The sequence below is a fragment of the Mercenaria mercenaria genome, unplaced genomic scaffold (genome assembly GCF_021730395.1).
Source record: "Mercenaria mercenaria strain notata unplaced genomic scaffold, MADL_Memer_1 contig_1253, whole genome shotgun sequence".
Classification (NCBI taxonomy): domain Eukaryota; kingdom Metazoa; phylum Mollusca; class Bivalvia; order Venerida; family Veneridae; genus Mercenaria; species Mercenaria mercenaria.
The window spans coordinates 1-23,797 of record NW_026459232.1 but is presented as its reverse complement, the minus strand read 5'-3'; the positions used below and the strand labels follow the sequence as shown (position 1 = coordinate 23,797).

The window sequence follows — 23,797 nt, the reverse complement described above, 5'->3', positions numbered from 1 at the left end:
GTCAAGGTCACACTTAGACGTTAAAGGATAGTGCATTGATGGGCGTGTCCGGTCCATATCTTTGTCATCGATGGATGGATTTTCAAATAACTTGGCATGAATGTGTACCACAGTAAGAGGACGTGCAGTGCGCAAGACCCAGGTCCGTAGCTCAAAGGTCAAGGTCACACTTAGACGTTAAAGGATAGTGCATTGATGGGCGTGTCCGGTCCATATCTTTGTCATCGATGGATGGATTTTCAAATAACTTGGCATGAATGTGTACCACAGTAAGACGACGTGCAGTGCGCAAGACCCAGGTCCGTAGCTCAAAGGTCAAGGTCACACTTAGACGTTAAAGGAAAGTGCATTGATGGGCGTGTCCGGTCCATATCTTTGTCATCAATGAATGGATTTTCAAATAACTTGGCATAAATGTGTACCACAGTAAGACGACGTGTCATGCGCAAGACCCAGGTCCGTAGCTCAAAGGTCAAGGTCACACTTAGACGTTAAATTTCATTTTTCATGATAGTGCATTGATGGGCATGTCCGGTCCATATCTTTGTCATTCATGCATGGATTTTAAAATAACTATGCATGAATGTGTGACACAGTAAGACGATGTGTCGCACGCAAGACCCAGCTCCGTAGGTCAAAGGTCCTAAACTCTAACATCGGCCAAAACTATTCATTCAAAGTGCCATCGGGGGCATGTGTCATCCTACGGAGACAGCTCTTGTTTTTATAGAGAGGAGGGGTCTTTTTCATATCATAGACAATGTTGTGGCTGATGGATAGGATTTCAGGTTCCTGTGGGTGATGCCACCTTATAAATTGAAACAACTAGTTTATTGGTACTTAATATAAATGACCACTGTTTCCATATCACACTCAAATGATTACTTAATTTCTTGTAATATTTCTGTTTCTGGACTATGTAAATTATCTACAACTTTAAAACATCAAGGATGAAGAGGACCCTATTTTGGGGGAATAGGATCAAATGTCAGGGAGGTTTTAGAAAGTGGACCAATTAACACTTGGTATTTAGTATACTATTCCAAGACGATAATTGTGCCCCCCAATGAGTGGTGGGGGCATATAGATTTGGTCTTGTCTGTCCGTGCGTCCGTCCAAAGTTCGTGACGCGCCTAGCTCAAAAAGAATTTGGTTTAAATTGATGAAACCTTGCATGAGTCTATCATGATATGAACTTGCGCACCACCTATTTTTAGTCTGGCTCCGCCCTCTATTTCCAGAGTTATGGTCCCCTGAAATAGTAAAAAATGCACATTTTCACCTTGTGACACACCTAGCTAAAAAGTATTTGGTATAGATTCATGAAACCTTGCATGAGTCTTAATCATGATATGAACTTGCGCACCTTCTATTTTTCATCTGGGTCCGCCCCCTATTTCTTGAGTTTTGGCCCCTGAAATAGTTAAAAATGCACATTTTCACCTTGCGACACGTCTAACTCAGAAAGTATTTCATATAAATGGATGAAACCTTGCACGAGTCTTTATCATAATATGAACTTGCGCACCTATTTTTTGTCTGCCTTCGCCCCCTATTTCCAGTTATTGCCCCTGAAATAGTTAAAAATGCACATTTTCACCTTGTGATGCATCTTGCTCAAAAAGTATATGCTATAAATGGATGAAAACTTGCATTAGTCTTTATCATGATATAAACTTGCACCTCTTATTTTTTGGCAGGCTCCACCCCATATTTTTAAAGTTATGGCCCCTGAAATAGTCAAAATGCACATTTTCACCTAATAAGGTGCCTAGCTCAAAAAGTATTTGATGTAAATTCATGAAACCTTGCTTGAGTCTTTATCATGATGTGACCTTGCACACTTGGCATTCTTCTTGAGACTTTTAGTGCTTATTACAGAGTTACTGCCCTTGAAATAGCCAAAATAGTGGATTTTTTGTTTGTGATGCTCATAGCTCAAAAAGTATATGGCCTAGAATATTGAATCCTTTTCATAAAATGTTAGTTTAGGCTATATTACCCCCTTTAGACTGCAAACATTTGAATTATTGCCCCTTGTTTGTGACAAATGTACCAGTGGGGGGGGGGGCACACCCTTTGTCCTACAGACACATTCTAGTTTTTAAATAATAATAAATTTTAGGTTTCTTGCTTTCTAAATACTACTAAATCTATGTAAAATGAACTTTGGAAACCATTCAACTTTCAGGGTGGAAATACAGGTCTGGTTGGAGGTAGTGTTCCTGTGTTTGATGAGGTCATCATATCAACACAACAAATGAATGAAATCATTAGTTTAGACACTCTCTCAGGTATTGTTTATATTCTTGTTCCCCACATCAGCGTTCTCATTCATCAGATGTTTGTAAAATTCCCGAGACAAACCTCTGATTTATTTCTTTCATTTATCTGGTGAGCATGAGCACTGTCTCGTAATTACTACCTGGGAGGGATTCAGCCAGTCAATTTTTGCCATCATTCTGCATGCTGAATTGAAAATTTAAACAATACTTTAGCAGAATAGTTGCGACCGGCAAAACTATAGGACTCCAGTTTTTCATACTGGGACTCCAGCTTTTTCCAGGAAGGGAGTCCAGGACTCCTACTTAGGAAATCCTAGTGAGAACTCTGTCAGTTAAAGGTCAAGGTCACTGGTAGGGGACTTTGGTATTGCCACTGCAATACTTGGTCACTTGTTATTCTTGATATCAGTAGGTAGAAAGTCAAGGTCACAGTGGCCTTGAGACTGACTATGGTTTACAGTCAATAACTTTAAAATGCTTTGGCCAAGGACTGTCAAATTTCAAAGGATCTGTTTTCAGTAGAAATTGAAATATTAAAGTTTTGCATGTAAGCTTTCTCAGAAACTACTAGGCCAGATGCTTTAAAACTTCACACATTTTTGCCAGTATTTTGTTTCCACTTGTTGTTTATAATCCCTGACAAATAAATATTTATTTACAATGGGAAAAAAACCTAGATAAAAGTCTGGAAGCATGCCCACTTAAAGACATAGTTTATATCTATATAAGTTTTATAAATAGAGGGTATTACATGAGTGTCTTTTCATATTGAAATTATTAAACACGTTGAATAAAATAATAAAATGCGAATCTCTGTTGAGCATTTTATCAATTTTATTCAACAAGTTTGATAAATTCAATGTGGATAGTCACAAATGTAATATTTTTATCACATGTAAACTTTTCCAGCCAAAACATAAAAAAATCATACTTTCTTTAACTATTATAAACAAGTCAATTTGACCGACGTCTCTGATACTTTAAATAACATCGACGACAAAGCTTTATTACACTAGTGTATTATCAAATTTATGTAATGGCTTTATTTCACTCCTGCGATGTCAAACGTGTGTTAAATAGTGATAAAATTATGCATGACAATATCTTATAACCCATACCAAAGGATAGCATACACAATAACAAGCCACTAGCACACTACGGGTGTGTGTTGAAAAATTAATCTACATTCAATTTCATTCAGTCTATTAAATGAAATTAAATGATTAAATTCATTGAATACTTGGTATTGGATTTAGGTAAATAATTAACTTCTCATTACAAAACATGGCATTAGCATGTCATATGTAGTTTTTATTGGTACTTGCATGGGCTTCTTCTTTGTACTAATGTATGTTTCGTTGAGCTAAGTTACCATGTAAAACATGCCATTGCATTTTAATTAGTGTATTTAGTTGTACATATCAAAGTTATTTATTGCAGGTATATTAATGTGTCAAGCTGGTTGTATCCTTGGCAACTTAGACAACTATGTCTCAGAACACAACCTAACTATGCCAATAGACTTGGGTGCCAAAGGCAGCTGTCATATTGGAGGTAACCTAGCAACCAATGCTGGTGGTTTACGGTTGCTGAGATACGGATCTCTTCATGGAAGTGTCCTAGGTTTAGAGGCAGTAAGTTGCTTATCAAATAATTTTCAGATTATGATAATTAGTTGATTTGGTGAAGCATAATTACATTACAAATTCAAGGTCACATGCAGTTTAAAGGAGCAATCTTTCTTTTATCAAATTAGAATGAATGTGACCAAATGTCTCACAAAAATGCCAGGGCCCCTGTCTCGATAATCAAGGTCACATTTACATGTCAAAGGTCTTTTTATACGCCCGAAGGGACGTATTATGTTATGACGCCGGTGTCCGTCTGCGTCCGTCTGTTAGCAATTTCATGTCCGCTCTGTAACTCTTGAACCCACTGAAGGACTTCAAAGAAACTTGGCACAAATGTTCACCACACAGAGACAACGTGCAGAGCGCTTGATTCGGATGACTAGCTTCAAGGTCAAGGTCATACTTAGGAGTGAAAGGTCATATATGACTTTGCTGTGTCTGCCCTGTAACTCTTGAACTGCTTGAAGGATTTCAAAGAAACTTGGCACAAATGTTCACCACACTGAGGCGACGTGCAGAGCGCATGTTTTGGATGACTCGCTTCAAGGTCAAGGTCACACTTAGGGGTCAAAGGTCATATATGAATTTGCTTTATGTATATTGCTCTGCATTGCAGTGCTCTTGTTTTTATTTGGCAGATCCCTTTTTTGTTCTCGTACAATAATTTTTTTTTTGTATTACTTCCCTTTTTTGTTACTATAAATAGCTTGTTTTGAAACTTTTTTATTTTTGTCCGTAGGGAAAAACCGAGACCACTTTTCTGTGGTACAACATGGATGGTACATCCAATTTTTAGATGTATTTTGACATAACTTTACCTGGTAAGGATTTTTTTGTGGACTTATTTTTGTAATTTCTTCTTTTTGTTGTTCCTGTTCTTTGGGCTTCAACGGTCAAGTTCTTTAAATTTTGCTCCCATCCTCTGGTGTAACCCTTCGGGCGTATATTGCCCTGCTTGACGGCGCTCTTGTTAAAGTTTGTCTTGGCAATAATTGTGACATGCATAGAGCAATTGAAATGTTTGTCTCGAGAATCAATAGTATGTACAAACCGCAGGTCACTATCTTGGAGATAAAAGTCTCACTTGGGGGATGGGTCAAAGGTCAAATGTCATATTACATATTGTCTAGACCGTAACTTTGACATGCACTGAGCAATCTTAATTTATTTGGAAGAAATATTTCCCCAAAGCCTGAATTTAGGACTCGCAAACTTTTTTGTATACATGTATAGGACTTTAAGTTAAAAATACTACGCAGTACAGATTTAATTTTATGATGTAATAATAAAATATTTTAGTGAAAGATTAGCATACAATTTCATTAAGTCTCAGACCTTTTTAAGTGTTATATTTTTGTAGGTATTACCTGATGGTGAAGTTTTAGACTGCATGTCATCATTAAGAAAAGATAACACAGGATATGATGTCAAACAGCTATTTATAGGTTCAGAGGGAACTCTGGGTATAATCACCAAGGCAGCCATATTGTGTCCACAAAAACCTCAGGCTGTCAATGTAGCATTTCTTGGTAAGAAAATAAGGAATCTAGAAATATTGGTAGAATGTTAAAAATAATTTGCATGCACAACACCCATGCAAGCATGCAGGTACGCAAAGAGCATTATCTAAATAACCATAATGTGCACATACAAGCAGAGTATCTAAATTACCACAATGTACGCACAGAGTATCTAAATTACCATTATGTACACACAGCGTATCTAAATTACCACAATGTACACACAGAGTATCTAAATTACCACATGTACACACAGCGTATCTGAATTACCACAATGTACACACAGCATATCTAAATTACCTCAATGTACACACAGAGTATCTGAATTACCACAATGTACACACAGAGTGTCTAAATTATCAATATGTACACACAGCGTATCTAAATTACCACAATGTGCACACAGAGTATCCATGGTTTGCACAGGCCATGAAAAGTCCTTGAATTTGATGCCTACTCCTTGAAAACTACTTGAATTTTGTAACAGTCAGAAACTACTTGAAAACTACTTGAATTTAGGGAAAAAACGTACAAAAGATGGCAAATAGTCCTTAAATTCGTCTGGTGCAAAGTGAAAACTGACAAACATTATAAACGGACCAAAATAAACTAAAAAACGACAAAAAAAACAACAACCGTTTCCACCATAGTCGGCAATGGTACGGTACTTTACGGGTTTTATGCTCTTTCAAGTAATTTTCACACCGTGATGCGTTGAATGTCATTTTTCCAGGAAGAAAAACATGAGTTCTAAAATTTTGTCCTAAATTGGATTTAAATTGGTTATTTCATGTCTCAGCAACAGTGACATTGCGCCCATTTTAGTCCTTGAAAATGGAGGAAAACTACTTGAAACTCCTTGAAAACTACTTGATTTTTTTTTTGGGAAGGTCTGTATGAACCATGGTATCTAAATTACCACAGTGTACACACAGCGTATCTAAATTACCACAATGTACATACAGAGTATCTAAATTACCAATATGTACACACAGAGTATCTGAATTACCAATATGTACACACAGAGTATCTAAATTACCACAATGTACACACAGCATATCTAAAGTACCAATATATACACACAGAGTATCTAAATTACCACAATGTACACACAGCATATCTAAAGTACCAATATATACACACAGAGTATCTAAATTACCACAATGTACACACAGCATATCTAAAGTACCAATATATACACACAGAGTACCTAAATTACCACAGTGTACACACAGCGTATCTAAATTACCACAATGTACACACAGAGTATCTAAATTACCAATATGTACACACAGAGTATCTGAATTACCAATATGTACACACAGAGTATCTAAATTACCACAATGTACACACAGCATATCTAAAGTACCAATATCTACACACAGAGTATCTAAATTACCACAGTGTACACACAGCATATCTAAATTACCACAGTGTACACACAGCGTATCTAATTACCACAATTTAATGTACACACAGAGTATCTAAATTACCAATATGTACACACAGAGTATCTGAATTACCAATATGTACACACAGAGTATCTAAATTACCACAATGTACACACAGCATATCTAAAGTACCAATATATACACACAGAGTACCTAAATTACCACAGTGTACACACAGCGTATCTAAATTACCACAATGTACACACAGAGTATCTAAATTACCAATATGTACACACAGAGTATCTGAATTACCAATATGTACACACAGAGTATCTAAATTACCACAATGTACACACAGCATATCTAAAGTACCAATATATACACACAGAGTATCAAAATTACCACAGTGTACACACAGCATATCTAAATTACCACAGTGTACACACAGCGTATCTAAATTACCACAATGTACACACAGAGTATCTAAATTACCAATATGTACACACAGAGTATCTGAATTACCAATATGTACACACAGAGTATCTAAATTACCACAATGTACACACACAGCATATCTAAAGTACCAATATGTACACACAGAATATCTAAATTACCACAATGTACACACAGCATATCTAAAGTACCAATATCTACACACAGAGTATCTAAATTACCACAGTGTACACACAGCATATCTAAATTACCACAGTGTACACACAGCGTATCTAAATTACCACAATGTACACACAGAGTATCTAAATTACCAATATGTACACACAGAGTATCTGAATTACCAATATGTACACACAGAGTATCTAAATTACCATAATGTACACACACAGCATATCTAAAGTACCAATATGTACACACAGAATATCTAAATTACCACAATGTACACACAGCATATCTAAAGTACCAATATCTACACACAGAGTATCTAAATTACCACAGTGTACACACAGCATATCTAAATTACCACAGTGTACACACAGCGTATCTAAATTACCACAATGTACACACAGAGTATCTGAATTACCAATATGTACACACAGAGTATCTAAATTACCACAATGTACACACACAGCATATCTAAAGTACCATAATGTACTCTATGAAGTTTATTGAGAGCAGTCCTACTCACCTAGAATATTGACAGTGCATGGCCACTTTCAAACTTCAGTAGTTCTCATTCAAGTTCACGAAACTTGGTCACAAGGTCACAGTGTTTATTATGTTTATTGTTTTGGTCGGTCTGTTGGTTGGTCCGTAGACCAATTGGTTTCCGGATGATAACTCAAGAATCCTTGGGAGTAGGATCATGAAAGTTGATAGGGAGGTTGATCATGACCAGCAGATGACCCCTATTGATTTTGAGATCAGTAGTTCAAAGGTAAAGGTCACAGTGTCCCGGAAGAGTTAAACGGTTTCCAGACAATAATTTTAGAATGCTTGTGCCTAGGATAATGAAAATTGATAGGAAAGTTGATCATGACCAGCAGATGACCCCTATTGATTTTCAGATCAGTAAATCAAAGGTAAAGGTCACAGTGACTCGGAAGAGTTAAACTGCTTCCGGACAATAATTTGAGAATGCTTGTGCCTAGGTTCATGAAAGTTGATACGAAAGTTGGTCATGACCAGCAGATGACCCCTAACGATTTTGAGATCAGTAGGTCAAAGGTAAAGGTCACAGTGACCTGGGACAGTTAAACCATTTCCAGACAATAACTTGAGAACACTTGGGCCTAAGATCACCAAATTTAATAGGGAAGCTGACCATGACCAGCAGATGACCCCTATTGATTTTAAGATTAGTAGGTCAAAGTTCAAAGTCACAGTGACCTGGAACAGTTAAACTGTTTCCAGACGATAACTTGAGAACGCTTGGGCCTGGGATCATGAAACTAAATAGGAAAGTCGATCATGACCAGCAGATGACCGTATTGATTTTGAGGTCAGTAGGTCAAAGGTCAAGGTCACAGTGACTCAGAACATTTAAACACTCTCCAGACGATAACTTGAGAATGCTTGGGCCTAGGATCACGAAACTTAATAGGGAGGCAGATGACTCCTATTGATTTTGAGGTCAGTAGGTCGAAGGTCAAGGTCACATTGACCCAGAACAGTAGAACTATTTTTGCCAAATAACTAGAGACTGTTTTGGTCTAAGATCACATTTGGTACAGAGGTCACTTATGACTGGTAAATGACCCATACTTATTGATTTGTCAGTACGTCAAACATCCAGTGCACAGTGACCAAACAATTTCTGTTCCTTGTGCAGTTACTGAATGCATTAAGGGGGAATTTCATGTTCTATGAGCTCTTGTTGGCATAATGTCTTGGCCATTTTCGCTATCCAGCTTGATTGTCCAAGTGGCTCTGGAGAATGGGGCTTTAGTTACTCAAAAATGGAAATATTAAGAGTGTCTGCTCTCTTAACTATAGTAGTTCTTATCTAATATTCACTTAACTTGGGCACAAAGTTTATAGGCATAATATCTGGGCCACGTGTTATTACTATAATACACATTGTCCTAGTGTCTCTGGAGTTATGGCCCTTGAGTAACTTAGAATTGTGAAAATTGACAGTGTCCTTTCTCTAACTTTAGCATTTCCTATCCATTGTTCACCAAACTTGGGCACAATGTTAACATGCCTGACATCTCAGAAATGTTTGATAACCAGCGGGATACTCAGTCACTCTTGAGTTACGGCCCTTGAATTGCCAAAAATTGCAAAAATGGACTGTGAAATAACTTAAACTATTCTTGTCCAATGTTCATCAAATTTAGTCAAAAATGTCAGTTCAAATGTTACATATTATCTCCGTCAGTATTGAAAACCAACCAGATGGTCTTTGTCATTCTTGAGTTATGGCCCTTAAATTAGTTGAAATTGAGAAAAGAGTTGTTTTTTTTTTAAAGTAATAGAATATTTGCTGTGATGTGAGTACTTTGTGAGAGTTTGCCACTCTTGTTCACTCTGTCTTTGTTAAAAGTTCAAGCCATGGTTTTGCACCAAACTTAAAGAGGCTATTTGTCATCATCACCCACATCATATGAGGATCTCACTCAAGTATTTAATGATTTATGCTCCCCCATTTACATTGTCTTCCATGCTGGAGTAGTGGGCAATTTTCAGTCCCTCTCTATCATTAGTAATACTACTAAGTCGATTTACTTCAGATTTAAGAACTTGTTCTTGACCATCACCTTCATCATAATTATATGTCCACTTCCATAACTCTTAGAATTATGCCCACTGTTACATCATATTTCATGTTGAAGTCGCGACACATTTTCACTGTTTCTGTTATTACTTAGTAAATTTGATAGACACTTTTATTTAATATAATGAATATGTCCTCCATCTCATGATTCTTGTGGGGACTTTGTGAAAGACTTGTGATTTGTCAGTTACTTGAGATTTATATGGGGATGTTGTCAGATGCTCGTGATAAATGTGGGAAAGCTGTTAGTTGCATGTTATATGTGGGGAGATTGGTTACTCTTGATACATATGGGGAAGCTGTTGGTTATTCATGATTCGTGTGGGGAAATTGCCAGTTACTTGTGTTTCATGTGGGGAAAGTGTCAGTTACTGGTAATCCATTCATGGGAAATTGTCATTTAACTATGATTCATGTGGGTAATTTGTCTGTTACTTGTGATTTATGTGGGGAAGCTTTTGGTTATTCATGATTTATGTGGGTAAGTTGTCAGTTACTTCTAATTTATGTGGGGAAGCTTTTGGTTATTCATGATTCATGTGGGTAAGTTGTCTGTTACTTGTGATTTATGTGGGGAAGCTTTTGGTTATTCATGATTTATGTGGGTAAGTTGTCAGTTACTTCTAATTTATGTGGGGAAGCTTTTGGTTATTCATGATTCATGTGGGTAAGTTGTCTGTTACTTGTGATTTATGTGGGGAAGCTTTTGGTTATTCATGATTTATGTGGGTAAGTTGTCAGTTACTTCTAATTTATGTGGGGAAGCTTTTGGTTATTCATGATTCATGTGGGTAAGTTGTCAGTTACTTGTGATTTATGTGGGGAAGCTCTTGGTTATTCATGATTCATGTGGGTAAGTTGTCAGTTACTTGTGATTTATGTGGGGAAGCTTTTGGTTATTCATGATTTATGTGGGTAAGTTGTCAGTTACTTGTGATTTATGTGGGGAAGGTGTAGGTTGCTAAACTAATCCAGATTTAATGGCAGATGAAGTAGTGCTAAGCTACCTTGTGATAAATGAGTTGTATATATATGCTGTGAATGACATGCAGCCTTTATCAAAGTGATAATATTTCTGTATCAGCTGTTTACTGTTACTGTAAACATTTGATAAACACACATGAAAGCTGATGTAACAATTCTAGAATCTTCAGAGTTGGAATTAAATTCAGCTCTTTGTACAACATAAAACATTTCAGGTGTGGACAGTTTTTCCAGGGTACTTGAAGTTTTTAAAGAAACGAAGAAAAACTTAGCAGAGATTTTGTCGGCATTTGAATTTCTGGATGCAGAATCTCTTCGAGTTGGTACAGACAATCTAAAACTGACAAGTCCAATCTCTGATCATCCTTTCTATGTCCTTATAGAAACATCAGGTGGGGTTGCAAGCTTATTATATTTCAAATTGCAGTTATATTTGTTAGTTGAAATACGCTTTAGGACAATGAAAAGACCTCATTCATACCTGGCATTTATTTCATTTAAGCAACTTTTAAGTATGTACTTTGTTATTCATAATTTATTCAATAAATTTGAACTAGAATGGTAGTTTCTTTCATGATACTTGAAGCAAGACTGTTGTTTTCTGTGCATATTGAGCTTATATTAAAATTATTTACAATAAATGCATATTAGAAGAAGAAGAGCCATAATATTAGCTTTGTAACTCTGTGAGATTGAACAGAAAAGGTACAATGATTTGTACTATAAAGGATACAAAGAATATTATTTATTACTGTAATGAAGTTTTCAACCAAGAATTTTAGTGGAGATATGGTAAATCTGTTTCAGTGATAGCTCTAGTTTAGTATGAAAAAGAAACTGTTTGATTACTACAGTAACTGTATATGCCTAGATGGAAGGTATTCGTCGTTTAAAACACACAAGTTTGTCACTGTAGTTTGGTTGTTGATAAATTTAAAACAGCCTTACCCTATTATCTTCAGTAATTCTGTAGATAGCATTATACTGTTTTATTCAACAATAAAAATATTGCCAATGTGAAATCTATAGGTTCAAACAGTGCCCATGACGAAGAGAAGCTGACCAAGTTTCTAGAATCTATGATGGAATCTGGTAAAGTTTTGGATGGTACTGTAGCTGCTGAAAACTCAAAAATACAGGTACATGTAATTAGGGTATTTTAGTTACTGTGAAATCATTAATATTCGTGGGGAATTAATTTTTGTGGATTTTGTGTTTGAATCAATCCACGAAATTTAATCCCAACGAACAAGTAAAATTCCCATTCATTTTATGCTCAAAAGTTGAAATCCACGAATTCATATCCCCACGAAATTTATGTTTTGACCAAAACTACGAAATTTCGTGACCACGAAATGAAATGATTTTACAGTAATTATCCTTCTCAGCTTGCTCTGTTGAGGGAGAGCAAAAAGTTTCTTTTGATAAAGTACATGGTTCAGTGATGTGAAGACAGAAAGCAATTTGATTGAAATCATTGAAGCTACTGTGCTTCATGTGAAGAAGTTTTGTACTTATGGAGAACTTAAGAAGACAGAACTGCTTAAGGGGGCATTATGAAGCTCACGGTCATGGTGAGGGGCTTCTGTGGCCAGGTTGTTAACACCGCTGACTTTGAATTTCTTTCCTTTAAACAATATGGGTTCAGAACTCTACTTAGATGTAGACTTCTTCATGCGAAGAAGCCATCTGGCTGGTGTATGGAAGATCAGTGGTTCTACCAAGGTACCAGTCCATGCTGGAAAGAATGCCTTAAGAGAGATTTTGGGTCTTCCTCCACCATCGAAACCTGATGTTAATAGTCCCCATATGACCTCACTTGTGTTGGTGTATCTCTAACTTAACAAAAAGAAAACAGAAACAAGGTCACAGAACTTAAAATGTTACAGATAAATAAATGGAGAATGCTTTAGCTTAGGAGTATCAATTTCTTATGATGACTGCCTGTTGCCAGTAGATGACCAGTTTTTTGGTATCAAACCTACGTGTCACAAAATGTTTATAACTCGCGCTACTTTACACGAAGCATAATATTTAAATGCAGACTAGGTTTCTTTAGTGACGTATGTTTAATTATCTAAATCGTAGGTAGATTTTGAGAAAATTCAGGGGTTATGACATAGAATTTTCCATTTTCGCCACTTGTGATTTTTATTTGCCACTTTGATTGAAAATTGGCTCAAGTGGCCAGTGACAGTGTGGCCCTGTCAGTATGTCAAAGGTTAAGGTCACAGCAGCCTTGACTATAAAAATTGTCTCTGAACAATAGCTGGGAAATAATATGGGCCTGCAGCCATTAAACTTTAAAGTATCATTGTCTATGGTCAGTGCATGACCCCTATCATATTCTTGCAGGGTTAGGAGTTTGGGGGAGGGGCATTCAAGAGGACAAAGGTCAATGTCACCGTGACCTAGAGATTAAACTGGTTTAGGATTTATAGCTGAAGAATTGAAGAGTATGGTGATTGGTCTTTATAGCATTATTGTCAGTATATAGTATGACCCATATCTCTTTTGTTTTGGGAATGGGTGTGTCACATGATACTCAAAACACAGAGTTTCTTCCAGTAGGCCATCATGTGGGTCATATGAGTTTTGCAAACAGCTGTGGTTTAATGTTTGCTTCAAGTTTCGTTATATCTTACATTTTCAAGTATATTCATGAAGAGAAAAAGATGTTAGCTTACCTGAGCACAAAGTGCTTAAGATGAACAATTGTGATCATCCTGTGTCTGTCATCTGTCGTGAACAATTTGACTGTTAGCACTCTAGACGTCACAATTTTGTCCAAATCTTGAGGAAACTGGGTCAGAATATTATCCTCAATGAAATATTTATGTTTGTTTTTATGAAATCTAGGTCAAGTTTGGAAAGAAGCCACTAGGTCAAATCATAGAAAATCCTTATAAATATTGTTTTAGGCAAAATTGTATATATCATATTGTAGAATGTTTGTCCATATGAAAGGAATGTCGTTTTACTGTAGAGGTCACATTTGCTACTGGATCATCATAAATCTTTGTCAGAGTATTTGTCTCAATCAAACCTAGGTCATGTTCAAAGTGAGGTACCCAAGGTCTTAAACTAGTGCACTAGATCAAATCATAGAAAAATCTTGTTAACACTCTAGAGGCCACATTATACCTTGTTAACACTCTAGAGGCCACATTATACCTTGTTAACAATCTAACAGGCTGAATTTCCATTTGAACTTTAAAACTACATTTATGTCAGAATATTTGTCTATATGACACTTAGGTCATGTTCAAATCTAGGTTAATGAGGTCTTAAACAAACCATAGAATAAGCTTGACAACACTGTAGAGGCTTCATTTTCTTCTTGATCATCATAAATCTTTGTATTTGTCTCTCTGTAGTCTAGGTCAAGTTCAAAGTGGGGTACCTGAGGTCAAACAGAACATCACTTAGTTAAATCATGGAAAAGCCTCTAGAGGCCCCCCTTGTGACTAGGGCAAGTCTTGAAATGAATTGTGTTAGTAAAAAACTTGGTCACTAGGTCAGATCATAGAAAGACCTTGTTAACACTCTATTGGTCGCATATTTTACCTGATCTTGTGACTTTGTTGTACCCCCCGACAACAAAGTTGTAAGGGGGGGTATACTGGTTTCAGGTTGTCTGTCTGTCCGTCTGTCTGTCTGTCCGTAGACGCAGTCTTGTGCGCACCATCTCTCCTTATCCCCTTGACAGAATTTAATGAAACTTCACACAAGTGATCAGTACCAACAGTAGTTGTGCATGGGGCATGTTAGGTTCTTTTAGAAAAAAAATTTGCAGAGTTATGGGACTTTGTTTTTTTGTTACTATACTATATACATAGACACAATCTTGTGTGCACCATCTCTCTTCATCCCCTTGACACAATTTAATGAAACCACAGGGCCTAGGGCTTTGATATCTGGTGTGTAGCATCATCTAATGGTTCTCTACGAAAATTGTTCAAATTATCCCCCTAGGGTCAAATATGGCCCTGCCCCGGGGGTCACATGGTTTATATAGACTTTGAAAAATACTTAAAAAATCATCTGATGCTATTTCCAAGACTGTTTAATTATAATTACCTGATGACCCAAAGTAATAAGATGTCAGTTGACTGTGACCTTGACCTACTGACCTACTTTCTTGTTTTTTAAGATACAGACTTGAAATTTTGATGACATACACAGTTTTACACACAAATTGTAAAACTGAATTTCATTGACCATGAATGTGACCTACTGACTTTCTTAATATTTTATCATCAGTTTGACATTTGAAACATGTAGCTCATATTACTCAGGTGAGCGATCCAGGGTCATCATGACCCTGTTGTTTTCTTTATATGGCTGTTTGGAAAATTTCGTATTGTCAGAAAGTGCTAGCTTGATTGTAAAATAAGAAATATTTCTTGGATGACCTTCTGCAAAATTCCGTCAGATGATTCAATAATGTTGAAACAGATGACTAGGTGGGGTGCACATTTTTAGCTCACCTGTCACATAATGACAAGGTGAGCTTTTGTGATCACCCTTTGTCCGTCATCAGTCCGTCTGTGCGAGCGTCCGTCAACAATTTCTTGTCTGCACGATAGAGGTTTCATTTATGATTTTATTTTAACCAAACTTGCACACAACTTGTATCACCATAAGATCTCGGTTCCTTTCTTGAACTGGACAGATCTCATCATGGATTCCAGAGTTATGGCCCCTGAAAGGGCCAAAATTAGCTATTTTGACCTTGTCTGCACAATAGCAGCTTTATTTATGATTTGATTTTTTCCAAACTTGCACACAACTTGTATCACCATAGGATCTTGGTTCCTTTCTTGAACTGGCCAGATTCCATTATGGGTTCCAGAGTTATGGCCCCTGAAAGGGCCAGAATTAGCTATTTTGACCTTGTCTGCACAATAGCTTCATTTATGATTTGAAATTAATCAAACTTGCACAAAACTTGTGTCACCATAAGATCTTGGTTCCTTTCTTGAACTGGCCAGATCCCATTATGGGTTCCAGAGTTATGGCCCCTGAAAGGGCAAAAATTAGCTATTTTGACCTTGTCTGCACAATAGCTTCATTTATGATTTGATTTTAACCAAACTTGCACACAACTTGTATCACCACAAGATCTTAGTTCCTTTCTTGAACTGGCCATATTCCATCATGGGTTCCAGAGTTATGGCCCCTTAACTCTTTCAGCGCCAAATTTCTGAGAAAATGGTACTTTCAGCGCCAAATATATATTAGTTATTCTTGGAAAAAGTGCTACTCACACTTAATAGGCATTATTTTCTTATTTTACATTCTGTTGTAATGAAACCTTGTATGAATGTTGCAATTAAAGTATTGTGCATAAATATACAGTTTTTTTTTGTCATACTTCCTTTGTCTGACCTTGACCAGTGACCTCAAATGACCTTGACCTTTAGTGATATTGGTATTTTTTTGTTTTCTGGCTAAACAGTATGGAAATAAAACAAATACTCTTGATTTTACCTTCTATTTATAAAGTTAAAGATAAACATGCTTCAGATAATTCAAAAGGATTTGATTTCATAGAAAAAAAGCAGTATTTTACATGGTTTTATGACAGAAACATTCAATAGCAAACTACTCATTTGTAACTAAAGCACACTATGTAGGAAAAAATGTATTCAAAGTTTCTATTTCATTTCATATGACAATCTGCACCAAAATACTGAACTGTATGTAAGAATCAAAACTATGGTGGAAGTTTCTGCTTGATAAGCTTTATTTACCATAAAGTGGTCGTAAACGTTTTAGATGTCGTAAATATTTGCAATAAAACCCGTCACTACCCGTCCGTCACCGATCGGCGACTTTGGCAGTCAGGTCTTAGTAGCCGTGTAGCGACGTTGGCGCCGAAAGAGTTAAAGGTCCAAAATTTGCTATTTTGGCTTCTGCAGTCTATAGAGACTTCATTTATGGTTTGATTTGATACAAACTTACAAAATATCTTCAGCAACAATAAATCTTGGATTCCATGACGAATCTGTCAGATCCAATCGTAGGTTACAGAGTTATTTTATATCTGATTACTTCCCCTGATTGTAATCAAAATGGATTTATATCAGTAAGTACTTATAGGACTTATTTGAAATTTCATTATTGTCATTAGTTGGGCTGAGACAATCAGGGTAGATAACTATGGACTGATTTTATGTCAAATTACCTCCCTTTATTTCAAATTAAAATGGGTATATCTCCGTAACTAATGAAGATACTGATCTGAAATTTCATTTATGTCAACAGATTGACTTGGACAATCAGTGAAGATACATATTGACTGAATTTATGACGAATTACCTCCCTTTAATTTTATCTAAATGAATACACCTTAGCAGCTTCTAATGAGATTGGTTTGAAATGTAAAATGTCTTCCATGGTAAGAAATAGTCATATTAGATAACTCTTCATTGAACATTTATCGATATGAATACTTTACTAATATATTGTTGTATAGGCTTGTACTCTGTATCTTCTACAAGCATATACCAATGCATGATTACCTCCCCTGATTTTAATAAAAATGGATTTATCTCGGTAAATATTTATAGAACTCATTTGACATGTCATTAGTCTTAAGTTGGACTGAGGCAATCAGGGTAGATAGCTATGGACAGATTTTATGTCAAATTACCTCCCTTTGTTTCAAATTAAAGTGGGTGTATCTCAGTTACCAATGAAGATACTGATTTGAAATGTCATTTGTGCCATCAGATGGACTCGAACAATCAGGTCAGATAACTTTTGACTGAATTTATGACAAATTACCTCCCTTTATTTTATGTAAACGAATATGTATCAGCAGCATCTAATGAGATTGGTTTTAAATGTTATTTAAGTCTTCCAGGGTAAGGAATAGTCACGTTAGTACAAAAATGCAGCATTTGAGCCTAGGACCCTCAAACTTGGTATGGAAATTGGCCCTGACTAGGTCAAGAGGGACTGTTACAAGAATATGTTTATCCTGATGATATTTAATGTGTATGCCTATGTGTTCTATGTCAAAACTTGATCATATCATTTTAAGCAATGGTACTCAGGTGAGCGATACAGGGCCATCATGGCCCTCTTTTTCTTAAATGCAGTTATAGTAGAAACTAAGAAAGTTCTTGTGAAAAACTGCTGGCTTGATTTTAGAATAAATTCAGACATTTGTTATTATGCCCCCCTTCAAAGAAGGTGGGGTATATCGTTTTGCAGATGTCGGTCGGTCCATAGACCAATTGGTTTCTGGATGTTAACTCAAGATCACTTGGGCCTAGGATCATGAAAGTTGAAACGGAGGTTGGTCATGACCAGCAAATGACCCCTATTGATTTTGAGGTCAGTTGGTCAAAGGTCAAGGTCACAGTGACCTTGAACAATTAAACGGTTTCCGGATGATAACTCAAGAACACTTGGGCCTAGGATCATGAATGTTTATAGGGAGGTTGGCCATGACCAGCAGATGACCCCTATTGATTTTAAGTTCATTTACTCAAAGGTCAAGGTCACAGTGATCCCGAACAGTTAAACAGTTTCCGGATGATAACTCAAGAGCGCTTGTGCCTAGGATGATGAAAGTTGACAGGGAGGTTGGTCATGACCAGTAGATTACCCCTATTTATTTTGAGGTCAGGTGGTCAAAGGTCAAGGTCACAGTGACCCGGAACAGTTACCGTAAACGGTTTCCAGATTATAACTCAGAAATGCTTGGGCCTAGGATCATGAAAGTTAATAGGGAGGTCGGCCATGACCAGCAGATGACCCCTATTGATTTTGAGGTCAGTAGGTCATAGGTCAAGGTCACAGTGTTAAACGGTTTCCAGATGATAACAGAAGAATGCTTGGACCTAGGATCATGAAGTTGATAGGGAGGATGGTCATGGCCAGCTGATGACCCTATTGATTTTGAAGTCAGTCTGCCAAAGGTCAAGGACACAGTGACCTGGAACAATTACACAGTTTCTGAACTATAACTTGAGAATGCTTAGGCCTAGGGTCACGAAACTTAATAGGGAGAATGGTCATGACCAGCAGATGACCCCTATGGATTTTGAGGTCAGTAGGTCAAAGGTCAAGATCACATTGACCCAGAACAGTATAACTTTTTTGCCAGATAACTGGAGAATGCTTTGGTCAAAGATTACATTTGATACAGAGTTTACTTATGATTGGTCAATGTCCCATAATTATTGTACCCCCCGACAACAAAGTTGTAAGGGGGGGTATACTGGTTTCAGGTTGTCTGTCTGTCTGTCTGTCTGTCCGTCTGGCCGTCTGTCCGTAGACGCAATCTTGTGCGCACCATCTCTCCTTATCCCCTTGACAGAATTTAATGAAACTTCACACAAGTGATCAGTACCAACAGTAGTTGTGCATCGGGCATGTTAGGTTCTTTTAGAAAAAAAATTGCAGGTAATGGGACTTTGTTTTTTTGTTACTATACTATATACATACACACAATCTTTTGCGCACCATCTCTCCTCATCCCCTTGACACAATTTAATGAAACTTCACACAAGTGATCAGTACCAACAGTAGTTGTGCATGGGGCATGTTAGGTTCTTTTAGAAAAAAAATTTGCAGAGTTATGGGACTTTGTTTTTTTGTTACTATACTATATACATAGACACAATCTTGTGCGCACCATCTCTTCTCATCCCCTTGAAACAATTTAATGAAACTTCACACAAGTGATCAGTAACAACAGTAGTTGTGTATGGGGCATGTTAGGTTCTTTCAGAAAAAAAATTTGCAGAGTTATGGGACTTTGTTTTTTTTGTTACTATACTATATACATCGACACATTCTTGTACGCACCATCTCTCCTCATCCCCTTGACACAATTTAATGAAACTTCACACAAGCGATCAGTAACAACAGTAGTTGTGCTTGGGGCATGTTAGGTTCTTTCAGCGACAAAAATTGCAGAGTTATGGGACTTTGTTTCTTGATAACATACTATGTACATACAGTCTGCATATGCAATCTTGTGCGTGCCTAATCTACCAAACCCTTACACACAATTTAATGAAACTTCACACAAGTGATCAGTACCAACCCTAGTTGTGCATGGTGCATGTTACATTCTTTTAGATAAATATTCTGCATAGTTATGGGACTTTGTTTTTTGTTACTCTACTGTATACATACAGTCTATATACATACAGTCCACATAATTATGCAACCTTGTGTGCGTCAAATTGCAATGTACTGTGTCAGTGCATGCGGGGGGTACATTCATCACCTTTAGTGATAGCTCTAGTTGATTTATGGTCAGTACATCAAACATCCAGTGCAAAGCGACCAAATAATTTCTGCTCCTTGTGCAGTTACTGAATACACCAAGGGGGGCATTTTGTGTTCTATGAGCTGTTGTTCAGAATAAATTCACACACATGTTAGTATGATGTTACTTAGTTGACCGTCTGTCTGAAGTGTTCAAAACAACTATGAAACGCAGGTAATGAAATCATGGCCTTTTTGTGGTAATATCATATTGATGACTAAACCTGTAATGATGTCCACAAGTAAGTCCAAATATGACTACTTTACTGAACTAATGTCTCTCTTTGAACAAGTTTTATATTATGTTATATATATATATGTATATATTATGCTCAGTTGTAGGTCACCCTCTTGGTCTGTCCATCAGTAAACCATTAGGTTTCTGGTCAGTAAGTTAAGAAAGTGTAGGCCTACAGTGTCCAGACTTATTTGGAAAAGTGCCTATATCAGCAGATGTACTCTGTCATTTGAGAGGTCAGCAGGTCAAAGGTCAAGGTCACAGTGACCTCCAGGGTGAAATACAAATTCAGATAAGTGAAGAATGTATGCCTGTAATTGCAGTCAAACACCATAGAATGATTTTCTTTGGTCAGTAGATGGACCCTATTGTTTTTAGGATCTACTAGCTCATTAGTCAAGATTACAATGACCCAGTTTCCAGTGGATATCTTGAGAATTCTTTGGGTCTGTTACAGCTGGCCTTTATCAAAGGAATAACTTATGATTTAGGGGTCTGTATGTCAAAGGTAAAGGTCAAAGAGACTGGAAGACTGTTCTCCTTTGAGATTTGATAAAAGACATTGTGTCTGAAATTATTCGTCCTACACCTCTGATTCATGTGGGGAAGTTGGCAGAATCCAGGCAACTGGGTAGGTTAATTGCCTGCCATTACATAACTGAAATACTGTTGAAAAACCGTGTTCAACACAAAACATACAAACAGATCAATAGTAAGTTCTCAGTAGCAGCCAATGAACCTAGTAAAACATGCAAACAAAATGTGATTTTTCAGTCAATATCTGCTTAGATAATATTCTAATACTGTAACTATGTTTTCCCCTAACAGCATATATGGAATTTACGTGAACGTGTTGCGGAAGGTCTGATGCATGATGGGTACTGCTATAAGTACGACGTGTCTTTGCCATTGGAGAACTTCTATGGTCTAGTCAGTGATATGAGGGACAGGTTAGGTGACAAAGTCACTCGAGTTGTTGGTTATGGTCATGTTGGTGATGGTGAGTTTAACTCTTTTAATCGACTTTATGCATGCCATAGTGTTCGCATTCTGTAGATATGGTTAGAACATTTCTATTGATATGAGAAACAGTATGAGACAAAGACATTGCTCAAGTGCCTTATAAGCCTGCCCGCTTATCTCAGTAGGGAGAGCCTTGGTCTACGGATCGCAGGGTCGTTTGCAGTTACATGCGGAGAACAGGTTTGTACTGGTACAGAATCCAGGAACACTGGTTAGGTTAACTGCCTGCCGTTACATGACTGAAATACTGTTGGAAAATGGCATTAAACCCAAAACAAACAAACAAACAAATCAAGTGCCTTATAAAGAGCCTAAAAGTATTATCTGAAAAAGTATAAATTGACCTAATGTCATGAACTAATATAGGAACATTATATATTCAACATGTGAAGTTACGCATCTGTGCCTTTGTTTGGAATTTCACTTCTTTTTTTCTTGCGTTTCTTTAATAATGATTTTTGTAATATCCATACCCAATAATTATGTAGAGTCTTTCCCCCAACACAATGTAGTTTACTATGTTGGCATTGTCAAAGAGTAACAGATAACCCTGTAATGACAGGAAGTGGAGGTATCAATGACCTATGGACACACAGTTAGTCTATCTATTTAATCATGCGAAACATCTATTCTGACAGCAGCTCTATCTATTTTGAACATAAAAAGCCTTACCCGCCTGCTTAGATCAGTAGGGAGAGCGTTGATCTACGGATCGCGGGGTCGCGAGTTCGATCCCTGGACGAGGCGTATGTTCTCCGTGACGATTGGGTAATACATTGTGTCTGAAATCATTCGTCCTCCACCTCTGATAATTCATGTGGGGAAGTTGGCAGTTACTTGAGGAGAACAGGTTTGTACTGGTACAGAATCCAGGAACACTGGTTAGGTTAACTGCCCACCGTCACATGACTGAAATACTATTGAAAAATGGCGTTAAACACAAAACAAACATAAAAACCATATGGAACTATGATAGATTTAGTGATTTAACTTCCAAGGTTACTTGACAAGTCAGTAAAGCTATAGTGATGCAAATTGGAACACATGTTCACCAAATTCTCATGTTACAATTTCAGGCAATTTGCATCTAAATGCAACAACACCAGAGTATAATACAGAAGTCATGGAGTTAATTGAACCATTTGTTTATGACTGGGTGGCAAAATACAGGTAATTCTGACTGCACAGCCTGTGTAAAAAAAAATTGCATTAATTGTGTTTTAATTGTGCAAAGCAATGCTGTATGCCAAATTTTACTACAGGCAACATAATTGAATAGTTTTGGTATTATGGCTGGAAGTTGTAGAGCAATGGATTGAAACAGAGAAAACTGAATAATATCTTGAAACTGAAATTATTTGAATAATGAAACTTAAAGTGGAATTATGTGCATTTTTCAAGTAAAAATCCAGCTGAAATAGATGTTTGTGTAAAGAAGGGCAGAGGAAATTATAACTTTTAACCCAATATACCAAACTTTTCCTGTTACCAGTATGAAACAATAACTTTCCAAATATGACTTTTCTTATTTTAATCGGGGCAGTCTTTTTAAAAGTCAAACTGCACGCAGGAGTTGCTTCCCTTCAACTTCAGAAATCGCTACCTGTAGTTAAGGGAGATCACTGCGTAGAAGATTGAAGAAAAGAACTATTATTTTATTAGTCCAATTTCTTTATTTCTAAACCATCAACTTCAAATACTTACGTGGCATTACCGTTAATTTAACACATATAAATGCACAAGAACCAAAAATTGCTTTTATAAAACATTCACCCAAAACACACTACGTGCAATAAGATGCGCATAATGCCACTTTAAGTAATTTCAAACAGTGGCATGCAACCTCAAGTTTAGATACCTTTTAACAAAGATTTGAAACTAAAAAAAATTTAAACGAAAGCTTGGAACTGAAGTATTCTTGTTGATAATGGTTGAAACTGAAATTAAATCTGTGTACTAGTAATTCTTTCAAATATAACTGTGTTTCTATGTATGTTTACTACATATATACCGGAATGTATTCACTAGAATCTCTGCATTTCAGGGGCAGTATAAGCGCTGAACATGGTTTAGGTTTCAAGAAAAGACAATTTATCTATCACAGCAAGTCGCGGTCAGCAGTCACTGTCATGAAGAATATTAAAGGAATATTTGACCCTAAGGGAATTATGAATCCCTATAAGACTTTACCTGATGATT

The 23,797-nt window shown here is 36.7% G+C and overlaps 1 protein-coding gene across 1 annotated transcript in view; it reads left to right on the top strand.

Moving 5' to 3' along the window:
• LOC128551545 (D-2-hydroxyglutarate dehydrogenase, mitochondrial-like) overlaps positions 1 to 23,792 on the top strand; it is a gene marked incomplete at its 3' end in the record, with an annotated part of 29,352 nt that extends 5,560 nt beyond the window's left edge. Inside the window, exons 3-10 of the mRNA XM_053532447.1 lie at positions 2,192 to 2,294; positions 3,726 to 3,919; positions 5,277 to 5,445; positions 11,259 to 11,435; positions 12,073 to 12,182; positions 21,404 to 21,575; positions 22,675 to 22,768; positions 23,643 to 23,792. Coding sequence (XP_053388422.1) covers positions 2,192 to 2,294; positions 3,726 to 3,919; positions 5,277 to 5,445; positions 11,259 to 11,435; positions 12,073 to 12,182; positions 21,404 to 21,575; positions 22,675 to 22,768; positions 23,643 to 23,792 — 1,169 coding nt within the window. The remainder of the gene's footprint in view (positions 1 to 2,191; positions 2,295 to 3,725; positions 3,920 to 5,276; positions 5,446 to 11,258; positions 11,436 to 12,072; positions 12,183 to 21,403; positions 21,576 to 22,674; positions 22,769 to 23,642) is intronic.
• Positions 23,793 to 23,797: the final 5 nt, after the last annotated feature.